Source organism: Myotis myotis, unplaced genomic scaffold, assembly GCF_014108235.1.
Source record: "Myotis myotis isolate mMyoMyo1 unplaced genomic scaffold, mMyoMyo1.p scaffold_m19_p_2, whole genome shotgun sequence".
Classification (NCBI taxonomy): Eukaryota; Metazoa; Chordata; class Mammalia; order Chiroptera; family Vespertilionidae; genus Myotis; species Myotis myotis.
Genome location: NW_023416324.1, coordinates 211933309 through 211959820, shown reverse-complemented (window position 1 = coordinate 211959820; position 26512 = coordinate 211933309). Strand labels below are relative to the sequence as shown.

Here is a 26512-nt window from a genome sequence, read left to right as displayed (position 1 = left end):
GATGGGTGGATGGATGAGATAGATGGATAGATAGGTAGATATATAGATAGAGAGCCCACCTAGCAGATGCTTGAACAAGAAACCAGGTGATACAGGCCTATTGTGAGGATGGAGTAACAAAATGGATTCAGGACCCCTAGAAAGTATATATATTTTAAAGATCACATAAATGCTAAACTGTAACCCCATGTGGAAAATCCCCCCAATTCTGATCCCAATCGTCTTCACAGAGCGCTGGTTGTTCACTCAGAGGAACGCTTTGGTGGCCTGTCTTGTCCTGCGACCTCTGTCCTCACCTTCTGTCCTGAGTGTGCCTGGCAGGGGACACAGAGGGCAGATGTCTGAGGTTTGTCCCGTTAAAGAGATATTGCTGTGCTGGGGAAGGAAAGGGCTTTTATTGCAGGAAAAGCCGGGGTCACCGCGTGCAGATAGGAAGCCCCTCAGTGGCGTGAGCACTGGCCCCGCCCCTGGACGGCACCTTTAACCAAAGTCCAGCAGGGTTTATTCTCCAGCAAATGATGTTGTTCTGGATTCTGGAGAGATTTTAAAATAAAATATGGAGCAAATACCCGCTATGAAGGAGACACAGCCGTGGGACTGAGTTGGTAGGTGGTGCTGGTGATGATGGTGGTGGGATGTGTGCATTCGTCTTCAGGGCGAGGTAGCTGGAATGTTCACCTCCCCAGGGAGCAGCTGATCACGTGGTCTGTGCAGCTTTTATCCTGACTTCTAATCTGTGTCTCCACAGCTGATTTAGGACAAAGCTTTCCCCTTTCTTCTGAGAGCGCACAACCTCAGGCTTCTGCCGTGTCCCGGAGCGATTTCCGTTTTGGTTGAGTGGGGCCTAAAGCTGCCTGCCTCTTCATGAAGAAAGTGTGCAGCTCGGAGCCTGGGGCGCCGGCTCGGAGGGAGAGGCCTGGGCACACAGCCTGCCGAGCGCTCATCTGCTCTTCCTCACGGGACGTCGGCGCGAGGGCCGAGCTGTAGCTTTCGTGGGAGGATGGTGCGGACACGAGGCCGTGGAGCCGGTTACACGTGTGGAACATAGATCAGGATGCCCAGGCAGAGGGATCCCCGAGCCAGAGCTGTCTGCGTGGCTCTGGGGCCATGACCTCACAGGTGCATGACCATGTCTGCAGGTTTGGTGTCAGAGTGGATGCTGAACCCCGACAATCTTGTGAAGTGTGTTCACCCCATCTCTTTCCTGCTATGGTCCATGCATTGTCACGCACAGAATTTTGCATGATGATGGCATGGATTTGCACCATGAGGAGGGTCAGGAAGCCTGATTCCCCCCCACCTCGTGCCACCAGATGGACTGAGGCATAAAGTGTCTGTGCCGTTGGTGGCAGAGGGAGCTGTCAAAGTCGGGTTTCCCACCTCCCCAGCCAGTGGCAAGTGTGCAGTCTGCCCTGATCCAACTGCATCCCCTCCACGTAGCAGCCCTGGGTCCTTAGGTGTGTCACTGAGCCTCTCTCTCTCTCAAGCTCTGTCTCTATCAAGCTGGCAGAGTTGTTGTATCCACCTCCCAGGGTAGAGGTGCTAAGCTGTTTGTGTTTGCAGAGACAGAGCCTGGTGCTTGGTGCAAAGACAAGGAAATGTCTTTGCCAAACCCGGAAGCGTCACCATTCACTCAGCCCTAAACGGGGCTTCTCTGGTTTCACGGTGGCTGTTGTGTCCTTTCTTTTCCTCATCATTTTGCTGCCCCGGCGAGGGAGTTGCGTTCAGTAGATCACGTGGGCTCGACCATGTGGAGCCACGTGGCCATGGCGAGGGACCACCCCAGGCCCGGGCTGGCTGGCTGTGGAGCGGCCGGCAGGGCATGTCCTCCCGGCCACGGGCACCTTCATGCTGTGGTCTCTGGCCCCACTTTGCCTTTGTTCGATTACACCCAGCGCTGTGCCTTCAGCCTGACTGGGGAGGGAACGGGGACGGGATGCTGGTGTTACTGTTAAAGCAAAGCAAAGCTGTGTCTTTCTCTGTGGCCAGTTTTCTTAATCTGGGGGAACCACATCTGGATTTTCTGATCTCACGTCAGCTTCTCTGAAATAAAAAAGTTCCCCCCAAATCCCATGATTCCAGCGGGATGGGCAGGGCCGGTGTTTTCACGATGATACAGTAAGGGTTTCATTCAGTCCGGGAAACTGGCCGCCCCCTCCCCACCCGTGTAAGGCACATTTGTCCTTAAACGAGGTGGCTAATTGGCACGTCTCGGGTTCTGCCTTTACATTTATCTTTCACTGACAGCTCTCTGGCTCCTTCTTGCCCTTGGCATTTGGCTGGTCAGCCATGACCTCTCAGGATGGAGAGAGGAAGCAAACCTCTCCTGTCCCCCTCCCTGCCCTGCCTGAACCTGGCACTTCTTGTGCGCAGGGAGGACTGATAGCGGGGGCGGGGGTGGGGTGGGGGTGGGGGGGTGTAATCTGTCTTTGTCTCAGAGCCGATTGTCTTCTGCCCAGGCATAGCAGCCGTTCGAGAAAGCACCCGGCTTTACCCCAGCGGCCTTTATTCGAGGGTAACCCAAGGAAGGGCGGAAAGGAAGTGGCTGGACGAGAAGCGTTTCTTTGGGGAGAATCTGCCGATTCAGATGCGCACACACACTATACCGGCCGCTATGTCCTCCCAGCTCCCTTCCGCGTCCCCCGTTGGCAATCATCCCACCCTCCTCCTGGTCTTCTCTTTCTAGAGGAACCACAAGCCGCGGTTGGTACCAAACACATGAAATAGATCCATGCCAGGATCGGAGGCCCAGGACACCACAACTGAGATTAATAATATAATAACCAACAGGTAGAGGCTGCTCCCCTTATGAAAAAAGTGATGACACAGACGAATAGTCTCTCTCGGGATTCTCCTAATGGCCACGTGAGAGACACATTTGATTTAACTTAATTTCATCCCTCACGGAGGAGAAACTGAGCAGGCGAAGGAGGAAAGGCGTGAACAGTGGAACCACTGTTGACTGTCATTCGGCCACGGGTCTGGCTTCAGACCGCTCAGCCCAATGTGCCTTCGTCACCCCGGCTCACTGCAAGGGAGCATGGTGGAGGAGAAGGGGCGGGCCTCTTTCCAAGCCTCTCTCAGCATCGCAGTCAGATTCCTCTTAGGGACCAGATCCATGCCTTGGGACTGTTTTTTATCTTATTTAATTCTCACAACCTGATGAGGTAGGTGCATTGTCATGCCCACTTTAGAGAAGCAGAAACCGAGGCTCAGAGAAGTCAAGTGACCAGCACAGGGTCACACAGCTGCTGAGTCATGGGGCTGGGACAGCCTGCACCGTCGGATTCTAGGATGCTCTTTCTTTTCCTTTTTCGGTCAGGTTTATGGAGGCGTAATTTATATATGGTAAACGTTACTGTTTTTAGTTGCATAGTTGATGGGTTTAGGCACATTTACAGTCTCACAATTGGGAAATAGACTGTGTGTCACCCAAAAAAGTTCTTTTGTGTCTCTCTTTTTTTTTTTTTAAAAAAAAATATATTTTATTGATTTTTTACAGAGAGGAAGGGGGAGGGATAGAGAGTTAGAAACACAGGTGAGAGAGAAATATCGATCAGCTGCCTCCTGCACACCCCCTACTGGGGATGTGCCCGCAACCAAGGTATATGCCCTTGACCGGATTCAAACCTGGGACCTTTCAGTCCGCAGGCCGACGCTCTATCCACCAAGCCACAGAGGCTAGGGCTCTTTTGTGTCTCTTTAGAGTCAGCCCTTCCCTCTACCTTTAGCCCCAGAACCTGCATCCTTCACCATCACACCCTGAAGCACAATAAACCCAACCCACGAGGCAAGGTGTTTGCACCGTCATGAGGGCAGCATGCTCCCTCAGGCCTGCAAATAAGTGACATCATATTGCGACAACTTCCAGGCCGTGCCCAGAGCGGCAGCAGCAGACACGCGGGAGCCTGACGGAGGTGGCGGCATCTCCTGTCCTTGTCCTTGTGAGTCACTCCCCGTCTCGAACAGCAGGGACGGTGTCCGGTGAGCAGGGGGAAGCCTCAGCTTCGCGCAGCGGCCTCAGCGCCGGTCTTGACATGGGGTCTGCCCGGCTCCCTGAGCTGACACTCGCCTTCACCGCTGGCTCTGAGACTGGGGACAGGGCTGTGGCGAGGCTTTGCTGGCCACACGGCCTCCAGGGTGACCCAGGGCCCAGGGTCCCTTCGGCCGCGCTCTGCTCTGCACCCCGAGGGCTGCTACCCTGGGTGAACTCTGACTGGGTGGGTTTGTAGTTTTTTGGTCTCCTCCTTGTGCATTTATTTCCCCAAAATTTCATAATGACCAGATCCTCCTTTTATAACTAGAAAACAGTGTTATTTAAAAGGAATATTGGCCCAAAGAAAAACTTAAAGGTAGAAAATACTCATTTAAAAAATAAGGCTGTAAGATAAAATGTAAATTGAATTTCAAGAAGACAAAAATCCCTAAACATGAGGGGCCTTGTCATAAATGGTCTTCTGAAGTGACAGCGGAGCCGCTTATTTCTGTTCCCCCCAAGGTCAGGATGCAACGCAGGGCAGAGCAGAGTGTTCTGGGCGGAGGTCCAGCCTCTGGGGCTTACAGAGGCGGGAGCCGGCGCCCAGGAGGGCTTAGGGAGGGTCATACAGGATGATGTTCCTTTCATGGAAGAGCCCATCTTTTTTTAAAACCAAGATTAAAAACAAATCAAAACAAAACAATGCAGCTGGCGTGGCTCAGTGGTTGAGCGTTGACCTATGAACCAGGAGGTCATGGGTTGATTCCCAGTCAGGAAACATGCCTGGGTAGCTGGCTTGATCCCCAGTGTGAGGTGTGCAGGAGGCAGCCGGTCAATGATTCTCTCGCATCATTGATGTTTCTCTCTCTCCCTCTCCTTTCCTCTTTGAAATCAATTAAAAAATATATAAGTAAAATGCAGCTAAGGTTCTCTTCTGACATTCGTGTCTACATCTTTAGGGATTAAATTAGTGCCGTTTTTAATGCTCAGTTTTCAGAATGTTACCAGGAGAATTATAGACGATTTAAAAATCTCTGAGGCAAGAAATCAAATCTGTTCTGTCCTTGTCATGAAATGTTGGCATGAAAGTCTCTTCTGCTTTTCAGAAAACTTCAGGGGCCCCCATTTGGGAGTGGCCTTTAATGACGTGGCTTTAATGTTCCCAAGAAACCACCGGCTTAATGACCCACTGGTCCCACGTGGTCATCTGCGACCGGCGGGCCGCCCAGCCATCTGTCCCGTCTCACTACGCATTTGCCGCGGTCTCACTCCTCCGTTCACTGAAAGGCTGATATTTCTTCTAAGAGACCCACGAGCCTTTGTCCATAAAACATGAAATATAAAACCGTAGAAACACACCTCTTGCTTCTTTGTAACCCGGTGATGGAAAGAAAGCAGAGAAAACATGTAGCAGGAGGAAGCGCTGAGGTCTGTGGGGCCCGTCCCCATCGGATGCCTCTCCTGGGCTGGCTGTCGATTTTTCAAAGGGTTCGCGATGTGGGAACCAGCTGCACGCATCTTTGTGCTCTGCCTCTGACTGATGAGCCGACTGAGGGCCCGCTGGCACGATGCTGCATCCCAGGGGCGCTGGGGCCGCGAGGGCATGAGCAATGCGGACATAGGGCGCGCAGCATGCAAGGGAGGCAGCGCCGCAGAGGAAAATTACTCCAGGAAAAATGCATCACCAGGAGCGAGATGGCGCTGAGTGGCATCACCAGGAGCGAGATGGCACTGAGTGGCATCACCAGGAGCGAGATGGCAGTGAGTGGCATCACCAGGAGCGAGATGGCACTGAGTGGCATCACCAGGAGCGAGATGGCAGTGAGTGGCATCACCAGGAGCGAGATGGCACTGAGTGGCATCACCAGGAGCGAGATGGCGCTGAGTGGCATCACCAGGAGCGAGATGGCACTGAGTGGCATCACCAGGAGCGAGATGGCGCTGAGTGGCATCACCAGGAGCGAGATGGCACTGAGTGGCATCACCGGGAGCGAGATGGCACTGAGTGGCATCACCAGGAGCGAGATGGCAGTGAGTGGCATCACCGGGAGCGAGATGGCAGTGAGTGGCATCACCGGGAGCGAGATGGCACTGAGTGGCATCACCAGGAGCGAGATGGCACTGAGTGGCATCACCAGGAGCAAGATGGCGCTGAGTGGCATCACCAGGAGCGAGATGGCACTGAGTGGCATCACCAGGAGTAAGATGGCACTGAGTGGCATCACCAGGAGCGAGATGGCGCTGAGTGGCATCACCAGGAGCGAGATGGCGCTGAGTGACTTGCTAACAAGAGCGTAAGCCACCATGGGGACGAGACGGAGTTTTCTTTCCTTCTTTGCCATGTCTCTGCAACTGCTTGGTACATAGAGCCCAGTGGAGGCCAGATGTTGAAGACAGAGGGCAAAACGCTAAAAAGCACCTAAAACAAGTACTCTCCCTTCTCTCTCTCTCTTTTAAATTGATTTGAGAGAGAGAGGAAGGGAGAGGGAGAGAGAAAGAGAGAAACATTGATTGGTTGCCTCCCATATGCACCCCACCAGGATTAAACCTACAACTTGGGTATGTGTCCTGATCAGGAATTGAAACCACGACCCTTCGGTATATAGGATGTCACTCCAACCAACTGAACCACACCAGCCAGGCCCTCCTTCTCTTGATACACAGATGCCATCAACTTGATGTCATCAAATAATGCCTGTTGTCTTGTGGAAGACAATGTCCCGGATGGACAGGTGGGGAGTGCGTACCTCCTGCATGTGGCCAGCAGGAGCCAGAGGTTAGGATCTGCCCTCAGAAGGAGGGAAGGGAGATTGGATGAGGGATTTCCCAAGCAATGCACAGCTGGTGGGGACCTATCACTCATACTCCTTCTCAGCAGGTGGGAAGCCCCCCTTGACCTGCATTGGGGTCCCTCAGCCATGCCCCTGATCTTAGCCATCTTGGCTCCAGCTCTTACCTGCAGGGTTGAGATGGTTGGTTTAGTCTCTGCCTGTCTCTCCAGCTTGTGAGCCTGTCGGTCAGAGAATTGTGTCCTCCTGGGGACCTCAGGGCCCAGCACAGTGCCTGGCTCCTTGGAGCAAAGGTAAAGAGTTAGTCCAGGAGTCGGTCACCTCCCCATCCGCACCCCAACCCCTGGTTGGGTCTGGGCCTCTGACAAGGAGCCGTGACTTCACTGCCTGATGGTTCTGTAGGTTGGTGTGAAACCCGGTTTTGACAATCTGCTTTTGAAAAGAATCTTTTCTTTCTTAGCCTGGGAGAGACCAAAGGCCTCTTACTGGGGAGGTTTCCTTATGTTGCCCCCGTGAGAGGCTGACCCAGGACTGGGAGGAGCCGTCCCTTCCTCCCCTGACAGCTCAAGGGCTGAGCCAGAGGCTGCCAGGCTCCCTTTGCTCTTTGTCCCCCATGGGCCTGGCTCCACACTTGCATCTTTTGTCCAGTGTGGCCAAAGCAAATGCATAGACAGAGCGCTTGCCAATATTTGGTGGCAAAATGAGCTAGTCTCTCGGGGAGATGGGGTAAGGAAGGGTGGAGAGTGGCGGGCCCTGGGGGTGACCTGGGGGCCTTACTGCTTCAGAAGGCAATTTGCTCCCTGACCCTAAGGGGCTTTAAAGGGGACTTTCTAGTCAAGTCAGACCTCTCCAAATTGAATGTCAAGCCAAGTTCCTGGCGTAAACACAGGTTTATCCACTTAAAGGCTCTAGGTCTGAGAGATTCAGAAACTAGTCTTGGACTGTCATTTCTGCCCCACATGTGACCTGCTGGAATTTATTTCATGTTCATTCTCTTCAGCTTTCTGAAATAAAAAATAAATACCTTTTCATTGGGAACTTGTATCTCATCCCAAAGATGAAATCATATACAGCAGCATGATCGGAAAGATGAATACCGTAGCATTCCGGAAATCATGTCATAAAAACTCTCCCGATGACAGTACAAGTTCATAACCTGCAATCACGGCCCAGGAGAAAGCTGCGGACGGAAGGCTTCAAAGGCTATCTCAGAACTATTCCTGAGCCTCCACATCACCCCACTTCTCCAATCTCTCACTCACCGGTGACCAGAGTCTGGGAGCCAGCAGGAGCCTGAGGCCAGGAAATATCCATCGATACCGACGGCCCCGGTCTTACGTAAAATGATATTTGCTGATCATGACTTTTTTAAATCCTCACCTGAGGATATTTTCCCATTGATTTTAGAGAGAGTGGAAGAGAGAAGGAAAGAGAAACATCGATGTGAGAGAAACACATTAATTGGTTGCCTCCCGCACGAGTCCCGACCAGGGCCTGAGCCGGGGAAGAGTCTGCAACAGAGGTACGTGCCCTTGACTGGAATCGAACCTGGGACCCTTCAGTCCATAGGCTGATGCTCTATCCACTGAGCCAAACGGGCTAGGGTGCTTATCATGACTTTATGCAGTACTTTTGATTTTTCTAAAATATTGAATTAAAATATTATTTTTCCAGCTCATTGAGGTGTAATTGACAAAATTGTAACACACTTACGGAGGCCGCCATGAGGATTTGATGTGTGGATACCCCGTGAAAGATTCCACCTCCGAGTTAATGACCGTGTCCATCACCTGGCATATGTCCCTTTTTCTGTGTGAGAACCTGAATTCCGCCGTCCTGCCACATTTCAGTTATACAACAGTGCTATCAACTGTAACCATTGTGTTCCACTTAGATCTTCAGACCTTATTCTTCTTAGAGCTGGAAGTCCGGACCTTTCACCCACCCCTCTGTGTGTCCCCCACCCCCAGCCCCTGGCAACCACCGTTCTACTCTCAGTCTATGAGTTTGAGTTATTTTTCCAGATTCCACATATAAGTGATCCTGTGTGGTATTTGTCTTGATTAATGAGTTTGTTGGTGCCCCTTACACAGGGCTGGGCAAGAGTAGGTTTATGGTTGTTCATATGGAAAAAGACATGCAGGTTATGATTATTACAATAGATTTTACTTATTTATTGGTTTCCCTAAGAAATGGTCTTACTGATGTGAGGCCAGCCCCCGATGCAGCATGGGAATCTCAGATGTGCCTCCATAGCCACTCCAAGCTCAAGGTTGGGGAGAAATGGATCCGAAGTCAGTTATCTACCGAAGGCTGGCGTGGCCCATTCCTCGGGTGGAGTATCTTATGTAAGGGATTGTCCCTGATTTTGCAACTTGGTTGAAAAGAGTCACCCAGCCAAATTATGTGCTGAGTCACACACCTCTCACCAGACCGATCCGTGCGGACCCTGTGGGTGGTCTGCTTGGCGTGGGCTCCCCAGGCTCAGGCAGGTGTGAAGGGACAGCGTGCCACCTCCTGCCCACGCTGCGCTGCAGGCCTCCACCCCTCACCTCCTGCCTTGCGGCTTCCTGCTTGTCCCCAGGCAGATGCTGAGTTTGAGATGCTGCCCAGGGTAGCAGCGTCGGAAGCGGATGCTGTGGTGCATGTCTGGGACCAGGAGAGGCAGGGGCAGGTGATAACTCACTGCCTTCCTCCCCCGGGTCGGTCCTCAGGCACAGATCGCCCCACCCTGAGGGGCACAAGATCAGCGTGGCATGCACCTGGCAGTGCCATCTAGATGAGGATCCCTCTATCGCCTCTCTCCTCCCCCTTCCCATCCTTCCTCCCTCCTTCCTGGCGCCCCCTCTCCCGTGTGTAGCACCAACGGCATCTGTCTCAGGCTCTGCCTTCTGGGATGCAAAAGGAAGACATAATCTTTGTTATTTCCTGTAGCTCTTGCTGCAATGGACTGTCAGGCAAAAAGACTCCCCAAATGACGCCTTTTAATACCATCCCCACCTTTTTCTAGACCCTTGGCACCTACTGGATGGTCGGGAGGAGCGATCAGACACGCACTCTCTGTTTAGGCTCCTCTAACTGGGGGTTTATGAAATTCTGAAACCCTATCAGGTTATTAGTGAGCATCACCGAGGAGGGAGGGGGATGCGAGCTGCTGGGCGAGGGTCTGGGAGATGTCCTCTCCGCTGTGGTTCGGCCTCGGTCCCTCAGGCCTCCTCGCTGTCACTCAGCAGACCCATGGCCTGGGCCGGATACGAGGGTTCCTGTGCGGCTGGGGTTTTAATTTCTCCTGCCACGTCCTTGGATGGCCATTTACCGTTTCCTAGCAGTGAAGTGGGGACAATAGGAACGGAGGAAAATGCTTGGAGGAAATGTCTGTGTTCTAACGAGCCGAGGAGTTTCCTTATTTGTGTCCTGAGGTAAACTGAGTGGCATTCGCTTCCTCACACGGGACCCTGTCCCTTAAGGAGGCCCTGGGAATGGGGACAGGGACGCTGTCTTGAGATGTTGGAAGAGCGAGTGCCAGTGTGACCCAGGAGGATGGGCTCAGGGCTGGCTTGAGCAGCGGGGACTCTGGTTTCAGAGTCCGAAGAAGGCAGGGACTGCTATTCTTCTAGACCCTTCGGCGAGCCTGGAAGAGGTGCTGGGTCTGGGGTGGGACAAGGTGTCGCAGAGGGTCCCAGATAGGATTGCTTTATGAAAGTGAAGTCGCTAGGGTCGGGGTGGGGCTGGAGTTGACCAGGAGAGGACCTGAATGAGAACATCTGTGTCAAGTGCCACGGCAAAGGGCAGACGACAAGAAAGGTGGCGAGAGTCTTCTGGAAGCAGAATTATGAGGAGACTCCTGCCTCCGGTTCTGCTGTGTTGAAATCGGGTCTGATTTTTCACCTTCACCTGCTCCGCCAACCACAGCTGTACTCAGAGGCCATGGCAATGGGCTCTCTAGATCAGGCTGAAACATGGAGGCAAATCTGCTGATAAAAAGGCGTTGAATGCCACATGCAGCAAGCTCTCCTACACGTGTGCCTGGCTCTCTAGGTCATTTGGACAGTATGTGCCACACACTCACTTTAACCTGGTGATGGTGACTGCATGTTTGGTCAGAGAGAAGCTCCTTGCCTTCTGCATGCCCTAACATACTACGTTGGATTGGTGTGTAAACTGGATGACGGTGGTGGTGGTCAAGATATCACTGCATCACTTCTGAAGTTCCTAGAAAAGAGCCCGACAGCTAGAATCTCACACCGGAGTTTTCCCTGAAGACAGCCCATCACGCCCCTCCCCTTTAACATGCCATCTTATTAATTAGTCCAATTAGAATAGTGATATTCTTGAGGTGTGGCTACTTCTGGTCAGCAGGCAACACAGGTGCTCAGGATGCTGAGCTCATGATTGGTGCTAATGGATGAAGGAGGCGGGGCCTTCTCTCACTTGGCCAGGAGCGTGAGTGGGGAGAACAGGCAGCCTCCTCCCTCAGGGCACTAACTTCTCTCACCTCATGAAAAAGGACCTTTCCCTACTGGACATTTGGGGAATGACTTCCCATCCATCCATTTCATCCATCAATTCATCCCATCCATCCATTCTAACCATCCATCCAGCCAGCCATCCAGCCAGCCATCCATCTATCTGTCCGTCCATCCATCCATCCAACCATCCATCCATTTCAGCATAGACTAGCTATGGGTTCCCATGTTATTTAAATTTTAATAAAAGATCTCAGAGTCATTCTACAATTGATCCCTGTTCTGTCGGGTTGACTCTGCTTCTTTCTATAAGTCAGATGCCTCAAACTCTCTGTGGGTGCTAATGAAGTCAAATTGACCGCCACAGGGGACTCCCTCTGCCCTGTTTACTTCCCACCTGCTGAGGGAGGCGCCCAGGGGAGACCGGAGGTGCTCAGGCTCAGGTTTAAAGGGAGGATTTTGGAGCCAGCATCTCTGGGTTGGAGTTATGTCTCTGCCATTTCCCAGCTGCATGACCGTGATCACATCCTCTCTGTGCCTTTAGGATGCAATCTGTAAAGTGAGGCTGATGAGGACAAGGATGGCGTGCACCTTGTCAGGGATGTTGTCAGAATCTAAGAGTCCATGATGCCCAGGAGCCTTGGAGGGTGCCTGGCCATGGCATGTGTGAGCTGTGGCCAGCCCAATGCCAGCCTGACTTACACCCTCCTCATTTACCGGGGAATTTCAGCCTCCTCACCTGGTGATAAACAATTATGGGTGATGACCACTAAGAGCCCGGCAACAGAAAAGCTCTTGGGCAATTACCTCACTGCTCTCAGCCTTGTCTTAAAAATGCCACTAGGTCTCAAAGAATTCTGAAAAAAGGTGCTTTCAATGACTAGTTCTTTTTTGTCAAGATCATTTTCTGAGCCGAGACACCATCTCCCTATGACATGTATCAGCTGCATTTTGCCTCTATCAGATGAGACCTGACACAAAACCCTGTCTTAGGAATCCTGGGGAAAGGACTCCTTTTTGTCCCCTGCGTGCACATCATCTGGTTTCTAAAAGGTGATCTTTTATGAAATGAAGTATTCATGACATTTGAAAGGTGTCAATGTCTAAGGTAGCTGAAGACAGTGGGGTTGAGTGTGCGCCTGTTTTGCACTTGTAAGCCATTTAATTTGACTTTATTCAGCTCTAGAACACTATCTTTTTATTTCGTGGAATTTGATTTGTTTTAATGAGCCATCGATGCGTAACGCGGGGACGGGGAGGGTCTGAACACCAAGACGGCTGCTGGGCCTCCACAATGGTGATGAGATTTCCATCCAGTGCAGTGAACTTACCCCCTCCTCTGTGTGTGAAAGGGGAGCCATCAGAATAAACACAGGCTCGAAGAAAGGGGCATTTTTACTTGCAAATCTATCTTTCAGAAATGTGTGATTTGGTTTAAATGAAGAGGCTGAACATTACAGGTTTAGATAATGATGCCACGATATGGGGACCTCCGTGGAGTGTGTTGAAGAACAAACGACGTTTGGCTAAGGCCTGCAAACTTCTCCCTCCATAGGAACATAGGAAAGACCCAGCATTCTGAACATGCAAGGTGTTCTAAAATATGAAGAAGGGACCCACATTTATGTAAACTTTCCAACTGTTACCTTCCTTCCACTTCCTGCCAGAGAGAGGGGGTTTCCCCCTCTCAGAATGAGACAGGGCACCCCCTGACCTGGGTGGGCATTTGCACTTCACATTGACTGGTGTGGGGTGTGTGTGTGTGTGGTAGACATGGTAATAAACAGAAGACTTGACTTTGCCTCTCTTGGGTTATCATCTACAAAGGCAATATGCATACACAGGATGGTTAACGTCATTAACACAAATCTTTATTATTCACCCCATTTATTTACACTAATCAGAACCCCAAAGCAACATTTTCTCACTCAAGGTTGACTAAAGACCTGGGAATTTCTCATGACAACATGGAATACTAATGGAAACTGATTAACTGATTATTATTTTCTTGATATTATTTTGAGGCTGAAATCTTGGACCAAAATATAACTTTTGAGGGCACCTTCATCCCTTAGCAGGAGTCACCCGTATGGTTTTCTCCTTGCCCAGTGCTCTGCCTCTCCTTCCAAGGTCCCATGCAGATAGTTATGTAACAGTGACAATTCCTGCACCACACTGAACCTCTGGGCAAGGAAGTCCAGTCTCCAGTCTCGACTGCAACCTGAGACAAGTCAGTCTCCCTACCTGGCTTCATTGTTTTTCACCTAAAAGTTAGAGACTTTACGTCTCTTCAGTCCTTTTCAACTTAAAGCATATTTTCTGATAATTACCAGAAAATTTGATTGACAAAATACTTCGCTCTCGAGGGCCTACAATTCTGACCATCATGTTATTTAAAAAGCAGTAGCTAAATAAGCTTTGAGGAAGCATGCTTATGTGTTTACATGTCTATTTCACTCAGCTTCCCGACCTCACACCCAGACCATCTTGCTCAAAGATGCAAATCCAACCATGAAATATTCATACTTCTGGTCAACCTGGTAAAATAAAAATGCATGGGGCGGGGGTCAGGGGGAGGCATAAACGATGATAGAAAAATAACTCGAAAATAGGGGAACACGTGACTATCAACCTGATATATTAGTTGACTAAATTTTATTTAAATAAGAGATTGGACACTGTGGTTGGAATGAGAATATAGCAGTGTAATCGCCACCATTGATGAAGGTGACCGCGCTGATCTTCTCATAGTTGGCACAAACACTTGGCTATTTCCCTCAGATTTTCAATGAGGTTATGCTCCATCAGCACCAGTCTCTCATCTGCTGTCCCTTGATATGAACAAGGGAGGCAGCCTGTGGCACTTCAGTAGATCCTTTCTTCGGTTGATCCTTTCCTGGTCTCAGGAGCACCTTGCTTTAACCACCTGAGCCAAAGTAATATATAAGACTTGATATAATGAAAGAGATACTTGAAACGATAAGAGAGACAACATAATTCTGAATATATTTGATAACAATTTCTTTTCTTTATACTTTAGAGACAAGCTGCTGGAGCAACCAACGGAAAAGACAAGACGTCTGGCGAAAACGGTAAGACGACACGAGTCGTCCCACTACCTACTGTTTTTCCACTTGCAGCTCAGGGCCCGCGGCAGCTGTGGATCCTGCCTCCCCCAGAAATCAGCTTACTCTGTATGTCTGTGCTTCGGTGTAGAGAGGGTTTTAGCAATTCTCAGTAGCACCATGGTCTGCTTTTTTTTTCTTTTCTTTTCTTTTTTTTTTTTTTGCTTACAGTATTACAAAGGGTATTATATATGTGTCCCTTTTTTCCCCCCGCCCTTGACAATCCCCTGGCCTCCCCTACCCCCCAGTGTCTTATGTCCATTGGTTATGCTTATATGCATGCATACAAGTCCTTTGGTTGATCTCTTACCCCCCTCCCTCCTGCCCCCCAACCCTCCCCGGCCTTCCCGCTGCAGTTTGACAATCTGTTTGAGGCAGCTCTGCCTCTGTATCTCCATGGTCTGCTTTTACAGAGGAAGCCGGGCTAGCTAAATGCAGTGGTCAGAAGTTCCCTCCCCAAAGAGGACTCCCACTTTGGGCAACAGGATAATTACAACGCAAATATAGGTCTCTGTTTTCTTCATTAGGGTTGGTGAGAACCATGCCAGTTGTTGTGAGGACAAAATAAGATCAAATGAGATAAGTGCTTTGAAAACTGTGAAGTGCTTGACTCCTTAAAGGTCGTTTTCAAATCTGCGCAGTGCTGGCGCCAGGGGAGGGGTAGGATCTGTGCGTGTCCCTGTGGTCGTACACACAAACTAAAAGTGTGCAGTGGAGACCGGGTCACTTGTGTCCTGGGACTCCAGCCTCCACGTGGGCCTTAAATTGTAGGAATGATCATATTTTATAAATGGGGAACTAAGGCTTGGAGTGAAAGAGCTGGGATGTGACCAGGAATGGGAAGAACATGGCCTTTGAAGGCAAAAGTCAATAACAACCCAGAAAAGATTGGGGTAAAGACGTCTGGAAGTGAACTAAAGACATTTTTCTAAAAATCTAAGTTGCTTAATTTCTTATTCTTAAACTCATAATAAGAGAAGATCATCTTGGAATGTCTGAGTCAACCTAATATTACATTCCATCAAAAATCAGATTATTTTACTGTGTTATCACAGGTATCTAGAGAGCTCTTTTATCTTAATGTATATTTTCTACTAACACAAATGAAGCTGCCCACCTGTGTTGAAGGAGCAGGCACCCAGGAGAATAGATCTATGAAGCACAGAGCATTAAAATGTGATGAGATTTGGATAGCAGTCAGATGATCGTAAGTAGTCAATTAGTCCCGGATTTTATTAGTCATTGACAAGGCAAAGTGTTCTTATTTCAAATATTATACATGTAGTTTAGGTCTCCATTTAACACTTAAAGCATGAGGACGATGGGGCGCATTATGAGTGCCCTGGAATTGTAATTTGGCTCACAGAAGACACAAGTCAGATCCAATACAACCCCAGAGGGATCTCCTGGGCTCTGCTGGCATTTTGTTATATTAAATATCATCTCAAGAGGGCCATTGGCTGGGAATTTAGACTCTTGTTTTTGTTGCCATGGTATTTATTGATGTGAAATATGACGTTTATCCACCCCGTTCCCAGAATGCCTTTTCTCTTTCTAACCTCTGAATACACGGTCCAGCAAGCTCAGGTGTTCTCCTTTCCTCTGTGGCTTGGAGATAGGTTTTTCAGAAATACAGGGTGTCTCCCCAAAATGTATCCACACTTTGAATAATTATTCATTCCAATGGGTTCACTCTGTAAAGAAAGAAACATCCATTGAGCTATCAGCTGTTAAGTGTGTATACATTTTTTGGGGGGACACCCTATATAGGGTTATTATTATTTTTTAACTAAAAAATGAATTCATTAGGATCTTGGTGGCTCAGAGATTTTCATTCCCCTATGAACAAAGCACCTTCATGATCTGATTAGGCCAGGAATTTCATTTTTTTTCCTGACATAATGCCCTACTTGAGCGAAACAGTAGTTCCCAGCTCCGGCTGCAACTCCTCCTCTGGTAAAGTCCAGTGTATCTATAGGAACAGACACAACCTTCTGAATCTTGACTCTGCATTGCCCATGTTCAGTTTGGAGATGGTCACAAGATTTTTTTCGCACCACCACTATTTTGCTGGATATCTTGACCCGTATCTTGAAACTTGGGCATCCAGAGAGACTCCAAGAGTTAAATTTTTTATGGACACAGAGAAGAGAAAAACACAGGAGGGAAGTGGCTGCTGGGAGGATTCCAATCCCCGGGAAAGATTTATGAATAATAAGCCTCCGACGGGCTCGCTTTCAGGGCTGGGAGGCTTACCCAAGCGAAATTGAATTTCTAAATCGGGAATGGATTTCTCCTGACGTGGGGAGCAGTGATACATTTGTTTCCAAAAGCCTCTGTCTTTGGAGGTGAACGGCAGAGCTGAGCCTGATTTTAGCAAAAGAATCCCCTCCGGTCCCAGCTGCTGGCAAATGCCCAGAGGCAGCTGTTATTCTGAGCTAAAGGTGGGGCCTGGGGCAGTGGCAGTTTCTTTGAGGTACGAGCTGCTGATCAAAACCTCAGGCATTGGATTGAATTAGGGGCGTCCATGTTTCTGGGACACAGATTTTGTCTTGAGAAATTTCTAGTAGGTGTGGGGAGCTGCTAGGAGCACATAGATTTAGTTTGCTTTGATAGAATGACATGATGGCTAACAATGAATAACCTAAAATGTTGTTTTGAATAAAACCAAAGCCATAGCAGTTTATCTCAGCTTTAGATTTGAGGGTGCAACACACACACACACACACACACACACACACAGACACACACACACACAGACACATATTGTAAATGTATTTTTCTGCTGTCAAGTAGGTGGAGAGATTGATTGAGAAGGACCTGATTCATAGATAGATAATTATTATTAATCAGAGCATGGTTTTTCCAATAAGAAATAAAACTCAATATTCCCCAAGCACTGTACACACGCCCTCCTTGGCTCCAGATCAGCCAGTGGATGCTAAAAATCTCCCCTTTGGTGTCCTTGGTGCCTGATGAACCAACCTATCAGTACCTATGACCCCACGTGGGCAGATGCTGCCTGGGCCCATTTGCTCTCTCACTGCGCTGTGGTTTGGGGAAGTGCGTGGGTGAGGTTTCATGGGGAGGTGAGACATCGGTGTGGTGCAAGGGGGAACCCACGGTGGTAGTGACTGAGTGCTCACTGACGGGCCGAGAGAGAAGGTCACTTCTGGCAGGGCGGGGCCTGGCTGTCCTACTTCTGAGCCCGGAAGGTTGGGGTGGACGGCAGAGGAGGAAGTGCAATTTCTAAGGAGGCTACAGCGGGCTCGGGCCAAGCATCTGTCTAAAGCAGTGACGTGACTTGGTCCTGCTTCAGGTAGGGACGGTGACAGAGGAGCCCACAGCCTGCAACAGACAGTCTCGGCTTTTCTAGGCTGCGTGTGCGGCATCGGGGAGCAGGGGTTTGTGAAGCTCTTGTCCGCATGGACGGACTAAGGTGCCAGTTCTGCGTGAGTCGCAGTGGCAGTGGGAGTTTAGGTGGGAGCTCCCTGCCCTGAGCTAAGCCTCTTGGAAAAGGGAAAAGGCAACCGGCAATGTTGAGAGGCAGCATGTACCAAGCACGTGCAGCTTAAAATCTTCACGGACTGGCCTGGCTGGCATAGTTCAGTGGTTGAGCATTGACCTATGAATGAGGAGGTCAGGGTTCGATTTTTGGTCGGTGCATCTGCCCAGGTAGTCGGCTTGATTCCCAGCATGGGGCGTGCAGGAGGTGGCTGATCAATGATTCTCTCTCATCTTTGATGTTTCTGTCCCTCTCTCCTTCTCCCTTCTTCTCTGAAATCAATACAAATATATTTAAAAGATAAATAAAATCTTCACGACTGCATCTGGCTGTGGGAACGGCCTCCCTGAAGGATGGATCTTTAAGGCCGAGATTCCCAAGCCAGGAGCTCTGCATCTTTCCCGGCTGCTGTAATACAGCCGCGAGGCCCAGGGCCCGCCCATGCCGGCACCCTGGTGCTGCTGCGAGCACCGCAGACTCGTGGCACTTTCAAGGTGAAAAGTCAAAGGACTCCGGTCTCCATCTGAGTCCCTTGGCCCTTTTTTATCCTTTTTAAATTTTTTTCCAGTATTTGAAGCAACCAAAAAAAAAAAGTAAAAACAGCAGTGGATGAAACACATATTACAGTGGGCTATGTCCTCAGTGCCGCTGGCTGGGAACACTCTAAGGATGTATATTCCAGGAGGAAGACTCGAATGCACAGGTTGCTGTGGTATCGACCCAGGTGGGGAAAGAACGAAATAGCAATTGCTCATTACAGCCAGACCTTCAAGCATCAGGGCCTCCACGCCAACTGGTCAGTGGGATCCTGCTCAGTGAGGAGTGTGTGTGCAGGTTATTTTGGGAGTTGGTGCTGACAGGAGATGTGTTACCATCAACATCAGTGAGGACAGAGGGTTCTTCTCCTGCCCTTTAGTTGAGCATCATCATAACCTCCGTGTGCAGGCGCTACCTGGTAAACGCGGTGCTTCTCACCCACCGAGCACGCGTGAAACCTTGTCAGTGGGCGTGGAGATTTGTGCCTGCGCCCGTTACCGTTCTCGGCACCCGCACACAGCGCATAGGTGAGAACGCTCTTACACAATCTCCTGATTCCACTGCAGACTCGGAGCAGGGGTGGGGCGGCCCTGCCAGGCAACATTTCCTCGGGAAATCAGGTGATTTTCCCTAAGGTCGCCCCAAGCAGAGGAGGAGGGCTTCGGCTACCTGGCCTTCGGGTCCATCACACCACCCTGCCTTCATTTGCCCTCTCTGCTGAGTGCCCGCTGCCCTGAGGGTCTTGGTTGTAAACTGGCAGCTAGGCTGGCTGTGGTCGAAGCCCATGGAAAGGAACTGGTAACAGGCTTACATCTTGGCCAAGCTGAAAATGTAGTCACCAGCACCACTATCTCAGCAACCTATTTAACACATTGCGGACCAGTAGTTTTATTGCTAGCTCTACCCAGTGGCCAGGTAAGTCTCTATTGAATGAGTACAAGAAACGTTTTACATAAATGTTAAAGGCCAGCTTTAAAATTAAATATCCATTGCATGTTGACGTTATTTATTACATGTTCTCACAAGCTAATATCTTTTTAAAGTATGATACTTTGTAAAACACTGTGTAATATGAAGCGAGAATTCTCACAATCCGTCCGCAATGTGTTAACTCACTTTGGCAAGGACATGTGATCCCAGGGGAGTTACAGGGACAGCCATGCTAATTTTTTTTTTTAAATCCTCACCCAATGATATTTTGTCATTGATTTTTTTTTTTTTTTGAGACAGTGGAAGGGAGGGGGAGAGACACAGAGAGAAACATTGGTGTGAGAGAGACATACCAATTGGTTGCCTCCCGCATGTGCCCCAGGCCGGGGCCGGGGATCAAGCCTACAACCGAAGTATGTGCCTTTGACCAGAATTGAACCCACAACCCTTCAGTCTGAGGGCCAGTGCTCTAACCACTAAGCAATGGGCTAGGGCAACCATGGTAATTTTTAAAACTGAAACATTCAAGCCATATGTTAATTTGTGGGCTTACCCATATATTTTCCCCTTCCTTCCTTCTTTCTTTTTTCGATTAAACATTGGATAAATTTAGACTAACTGAAGATAGAATTTTGTTCCATATCATACGGAGAAGGCCCTTCTGCGTTAGTGCAAAGCTAAAATGATAAATGATGCTAAAAATTGTCATTTAAGATCTTTTAAGCGATGAAGCCGATAGACCAAGAACATGAAACCCTACCCTTAGGAGTCCTGCCCACACCAGGAAGTTGGACTGTTTCATTTTCTTCTTATCAATTATTAGATGGACATACTATTTTCAAGGGCGTGGCAACGGTTTACTTTTTCTAAGTAGGTAAAACGCTCATCATTTTGTTTCTAGAGTGAGTTTGCACAGCAGCCAGCTTTTCAGGAGAGGGAACCGGCTTGACTTTCAGCCTGGCTGGCGTGGTCAGATGGTGTAGAGATGTGGGTTTCCTCTCAGCGGGTTTCTCTGTGATCACCCCACTGGGGAAGGCACGCGGAAGTGCTCATGCTCCTTGGGAAAGGATGTTCCTGCGCAGAGTGGGCCTCACTGTCTTCAGAAACCGGACTCCCTCCTCGGGCGGCACCCGCTCTCCCACCGAGTCTCGCAGGGAAGCGGAGCCGCGGTGTCCCTCGGGAACGGCTCTGGGGCATCCTTGCAGCCACCACAGGACTTGCTTCAGATCAGGGGGCAGAAGTCTCCCCGTGTCTCCCCAAAAAGCTCTGGGCCAGGATTCTAGAACAGAGTGCAAGGGTGGGGGAGCGGATGGAGAGATGGGGGCAGCCTGCTAGGAGCTCGCTTAAGTTCCCCACAACACTATTGACCCCTCTGTTCCGCCAGCCTTCGTAGTCAGGAGCACAGGGGCGTGTCCCACCCGCGCTACGAATCCTGACGATCTGGCTCCACCTACACCATTCAGTCCAGAAGAGGTGCTATTTGCTCTGAGTGCGATTTTTATTTCCTCCTGAGCGGGCCTCTCCTTGGTTTCAGGAAGGGGCCAGTTTCCATCACCGTGAGCAAGCTGAGAACGGATCGGCCCTGAATCCTCTTTAAACACTTTTTTATTAAACGATCGTTGACACGCGATGTTGTATTAGCTTCAGGTGCACAGCACAGTGACTTGACATTTACATTCCTCACCATGAGATCGCCACTCGGTCCACAACCGCCCGTCGCTGTGCAGTTATCACGATGCTACGGCCCGCATCCCTGCGCTGCCCACCACTTCACTGTGACGGCGGGTTTTCTGGTCCCGCCCGCAGACCTGGCCGAGCAGCCTGGGGGCACCACTGCGGCTCTGCTCCGGCTCTGCTCCAGCGGCAGGTGCCTCCCTGCTCCCTCTCCCAGGGAGTCAGGAAGCAAATAAATGCCTCGGGTCACCACACGTCAGATTGTTTGGAGACGGGAGCAATTGGCTCAGCCACGTGCTCAGGAAGACAAGCCCCTAACAAGCCCCCTCAGGGCCCCTCCTTCCCTTTCTGCCCCCCTCACAGGAGCCTCTGCTCAGCTGTCATTAGGTGGAGCATGAGTCAGGCCTGGGCCTTCCGAGCGGGGGCCCTGCCCACGCGTGAGGACGGCCCTGATGGGTGCCACGTACAAACTTCTTTTTTCAAAAATGCATTTGTTTCCCAAAGCATTATTTTTCCCCAGCACGTCCTACACTGCTATCGCGGTTTAAGCACAACAGATAATTGGAAGCTTTTTGGCGTGAAAATTAATTTGAATCTAATTTTCCAAATAAGGGGCATAAAGCTGCCCTGCTCTTTTTGGTTTTCCATACTTTTTAATGGACTTGGGGAATATTCCCAGAGTGCTTTGTGTATCGGTTGTAATTCTGTGGGATTTCTGGTTTTCGGTCATACTTCGCAGGGGATTAAAAGTGGCTACAAAGCCTTTGGCCCTTGGAGGGCGGGGGGTTCCGAGTCCCCTCATCCAGGGCCGTGGGGGCAGGCTGTGACACCGCAGACCGCTAGCACAATGCAGAGGGAGGCACATGACTTTCTGGGTCCAGACCTGAAGAAGTGGGCAGCTCCCCGTTTTCTCTCTGCGATCCGTGCAGTGGGAGAGCCCGTTCCCTAGAAGCCATCATGGCTGTAGGAAGTCCTAGATGGCCACCTGGAGCAGCCCAACCAGCCGGCGACCGTGCTGGCTACCCCGGCCCGGCTGGCAGGCGGGTGGGACAAGGTCCTGCAGGTGCCCCAGCCCCAGGGCCATCTGTCTGCAACTGCTTGGGGGACTCAGCAGAGTGCCCAGCGGAGCCTGCCAACCTACAGACGGGGGAGAGAATACTCACTTCTTGTGTTTAGGCTGCTCCGTGCTGGGGTAATTCGTTCCAGGGCCATCGTGACCTGGGCCACAGAGAAACCTCTCCTCTTCCTACCGCAGGCTGGCCCCCTCCGCTCATGCCACTTCTCGTACCCCCTCAATTGTCTGTCTCTCCTTTCCTGGTTAGACTATCACCTCTTCGGGATATAGACCTTGAGGCCCTTCATAACCAGAAACGTGATGTTGCAAAAACACTATGGACTCTAGCTTTGTTTTGCTCATTCATCCAATTAAGACATATTTGCCGAGTGCCTAACAGGTGCTGGAGGTTGTCAGCGAGCTGGCGAGGGGATAGTTTCAAAGGAAAATGCTGGCATAGTGGAGTCGGAAGACCTCAGTGGCGAATGTATCAGCCATGGTCCTGGGAGGAGACGGAGGGCCCGGGCCATCTGAGTACTTTGAGGCCGGTTAACCACCCAAGGGACCATTTGCAAAGGTGTGTGCAGGGCTTAGGGAAACCCTGAAAGAACGGTAGCACCGCAGACCAGCAATGGCAGGGCCTGAAGGGGGGAAGGGATGCTGCGCTCCTGTCAGGCCTGCCTCTGGGGAAGGACAGATCTGAGCTTTGGGGCAATTGTGCAGACTTTTAGGGTTGCTTGATTTAGCAAATAAAAACATGGCATTCCCAGTTGAATTCCAGTGTTGGATAAGCGAAACCACGTTTTTCTTTAATAGTACACATTTGTCCCATGGAATATTTGGAGCATCCTGATACTGAACATTGTTTTCATTTTTTTTTAAAATCTGAAATCTGTATTTAACTGGAAAGTCTGTATTTTATCTGGCAGCCCTAGCAGAAAAGGAGGTCAGGGAATAAATACCCAGATCTCCCCCTCCGTCTTCTGATCGCCTCTAGTACCACCCATGGGACAAACGCAAGCAAAGCCACAGCGTGAGGCCTAGGAAGAGGGCCAGAGGGCGGACAGCGGCTCGGGGGGTGGGGCCCAGAGCTGAACATCGCCCTGGTTCTTGCCAGCGCCTTTCTCTCCCCAGGCCCCGGGGCCAGCTCACCCCGAGCCCCTCACAGGCTTCCCTAATTAAAAAATGTCGCCTCTTATACTGTAAATGATTGCAGCTTTACAAAGACAAAGCAGGAAAAATTTTTGTGCAGGAATTCTAGAGTGGTTTTAGAAAAGTAACAAAACAGAAAAGCAGCCGTCCATCAGTCTCCTCCTTTTGTTTTAACTGTGCGGGGTCATGGGTTGGCTTCATATTCTTACAGAGGAGAACTGTCAGAGCTAGTTTGGAAGACGGCATGTTTGACACTCTTAGTGCAATTAGGCTGTCCCGGGGAAGGTTAACTGCTCCAGGCAGTCAGTGAGCCCCTCCTAGCCCCCTGCAGGTGTCATTCAGGAAGAAAAGGGGGGTGGCCAAAGACAGGGGTGAGGGTGCTTTGTAGGAGTGTAGCCAGGATGGGCAGTGAGGGTGGATACAGCTGTGCACAGTCTGGTGCCCAAGCTGACTGGGAAATGGATGGGGGTGGGGGGTGCAGAGCAGGCACAGTTCCCCTGAAAAAGTGAGGTTTATCAGAGCAGCAGGGAGGTACAGCTGCTCCCAGCCCCCAGGGACCAAACAGGGGTGGGGTGTGGTCATGCACCCTGCCGTGAGCTGCAGCAGGAAGCCACGCCCAGCGGCCCTGGCCACAGGGAAGGGGGTGACTCCAGGTATTCTGGGGAGGCCTGGAATCGTGGTCGCCTGGCTGGAGCTTTGGTATTCCTCTGGGATGGATGCAGGTCTGAGCTGTCTCCAGCCAGCGGTCCAGATATGAGATGTAGGAGATGCTACCGTGGGCCTCCACAGTCCTGGAGATGTTACCGTGGAAGTGGGGTTCCGTGGTGTCTCGAGGAAAAGCATTTCCAGGGACCCACAAGAGAGGATGCGGTCTGGTGGCAAGATTTATTTGTGGCAAATAAAAGATGCCCCTCCGATGGCCCATCTCCATCTGTCTCGCCATGGAAATGAGGGCCAGGAATAGAGGCAGCGTCCAAAGAGCCTGGGCCGTGTGAAGGCTTAGTTCCAGGCCAGCACCTGGGACTGGGCTGTGGTACCCAGGCTCCCCTGAAGCCTGAGTTTGGAGTTCGCCAGGCCACTTGGCTGTGGAGAGAGAACAGGCGAGCACTGGGGCCAGTGCAGGCCACCGAGGGAGCGACAGCGCTTTGTCTCCTGGGATTATAACCAGAAGTTTTTTCAAAATAACGGGTCAATTTCCCAAACATCCCCAGCTGTATTCCCCAGGCTTGCATGGGGATCCGCCCCCCAGCCAACTCTGCTTTTCCAGGTTAGATTGGCAGCACGCACCCTGCACCATTTTGACTTTACTGAGCGTGTCCTTACCGCCCCCTGCTGCCCCCTCCCATACACACAATCAGTACTGGAGCGGGGAGGGGAGGGGAGGGGAGTTAATCCCCTTGGTGGGACGATGCTAGGATCCCATCCCCTGGGGTGTGTAGCTTAGCTTCCTGGAGAAGTAAACCCTTTGCTTCCTTCCCCTCATTAATATCTCGCTAACTGTGGTAACAGAGAGGCCCCTGGGACCAGATCTGGTGTCACTAGGGCCCTCTCGGAGTCCCCAGCTTCACAACCTGGAGTTATACTTCAGACTTGTGCCCGCCAGTGTGGCTCAGTGGTTGGGCGTGACCCATGCCCCAGGAGGTCCCAGTTCAACCCCTGGTCAGGGCACAAGCAGGGTTGCTGGCTTGATCCCCAGAAGGGGACCTGCAGGAGGCAACGATCTGTGTTGATGTCGATGCTTCTATCTCCCTCTCCCTTCCTCTCTAAAATCAATAAAAAAAAACTATATTTAAAAAAAAGTGTTTTAAAAATAAAACAACAAAAAAACTTCAGACTTGTGACTGTAACACCAGCTGCTTAAACCTGCGAGCAATGACCATGTCTTTCTTTTAATTCAGCACAAACCAGATCCCAAATCTTCACCCCTGTCCTTCCTCAGCCACGGAGGTAGTTCTCTTGGGTACCTCAGGGAGGGTCTATGCCCTAAAAAAGTGAGGACGTGACCCCCTTTAATATAAACCACACTTTGAACATTCAGGAGGGAAGAAGGATAATGTGTATTGTGGGATTACTGAGTTTAGAATGTAACTATTTATAAACTCTGTTTTTCCCAGCATTAATGTGAAGTATTTATCATTCCCCTTTTTATAGCAATTGGCCCCTTGTCATGAGGGAGAAGGCTAATTACTTGCATATTAATAGATTTAATGTAATAAGTCATTAAACATTATATTCCCCTTGAAGGTTACCCACCTCCTCCCAAAACACGAACCCCCCCCCCCCCCCCCGGGAGTCTGTGGGTTCTGGCCACAGTCGTCCGTTCCAGCTGCTACGCCCCTTTTCCTGTTGGGATCTGGACTGAGTGACCATTGAGCAGCTGAAACACGTATTGATCCCACAGACGCAGGTCGGGGCCGGGGAGGGGCGGGGAGACAGCCACAGGGCCGCCTTCACGCGTTGGCGAGAGCCCTCCTTCAGTAATTTACGATTATGCGCAACGGAGCCTGCTGCTGTTTTTGTGCTCCGCAAGTGGCTTCTTCAGCATTCCTAAAGCACCCCTCTCTCTCCCATTCCGCCCGCCCAGACCCCGAGGTAATTGAAAATCGAACAGCGCTCCGCAGTCATTTAGAGAACAGTCTCCTCCATATCAGACAGACGCTTTCCCGTGGGAGACGCTGACACTCCCATGTCAGCCTCCTCCTGTCACAGGAGCGCGGGGCCCGAGTGCACCAGGACCTTTGCACGGCAGAACCCGAGTCCCACACACAGCATCACCGACTCTGCTAATCATCAAGGTCATGCCTCTGACCTTGCTTAGACTTCCGGGTTCCGGGTTGTAAGGCAAAGGCAGTGAGAATGGACATGCACTCACCCAAAGCCGTCCCCCCACAGTTCATATGAAGGCGTTTCCACCCTCTGCTTCCACTGGGGTGGTTGTCAGAACCCGCCCAGGAAGTTGCTGGTGTAGGTGACACCCCCTTTCTGGCCAGGAGAGAGCTCGAAATGGTCCTCCAGGTAGTCGTACTCAGTAAGAGTTTCCTAGGAATTTCAGGAGAAAATAGAGAAACGTTTAGCGTCAGGCTTTTGCTGGGTTTAACCAGGGACCAGCTGGCAGCGCGCCACCTGCTCTCCAGCCGCCCTGGCATGTTCGTGGGCTGCTCTTAGTGGGTTTATTTTTAGGCCGTTCCCCTGGTTTCAAGGCCTCTGAGCTGCTCGGCCGGTCAGGCACGAAACCATGTCTGTTCTGTTTGCTGTGAAGGGGGGAGGGGGGCAGAGGAGGAGTCCCCAGAGTCCCCAGTCCCTG

General features: G+C 50.7%; 1 protein-coding gene across 2 annotated transcripts in view; it reads left to right on the top strand.

The window, feature by feature from the left end:
* Window positions 1-26512, top strand: part of PCP4 (Purkinje cell protein 4) — a 54042-nt gene that overhangs the window by 15937 nt on the left and 11593 nt on the right. For both annotated transcript variants that reach the window (XM_036352208.1, XM_036352209.1), the window contains exon 2: window positions 14272-14323. In XM_036352208.1, coding sequence (XP_036208101.1) covers window positions 14272-14323 — 52 coding nt within the window. The remainder of the gene's footprint in view (window positions 1-14271; window positions 14324-26512) is intronic.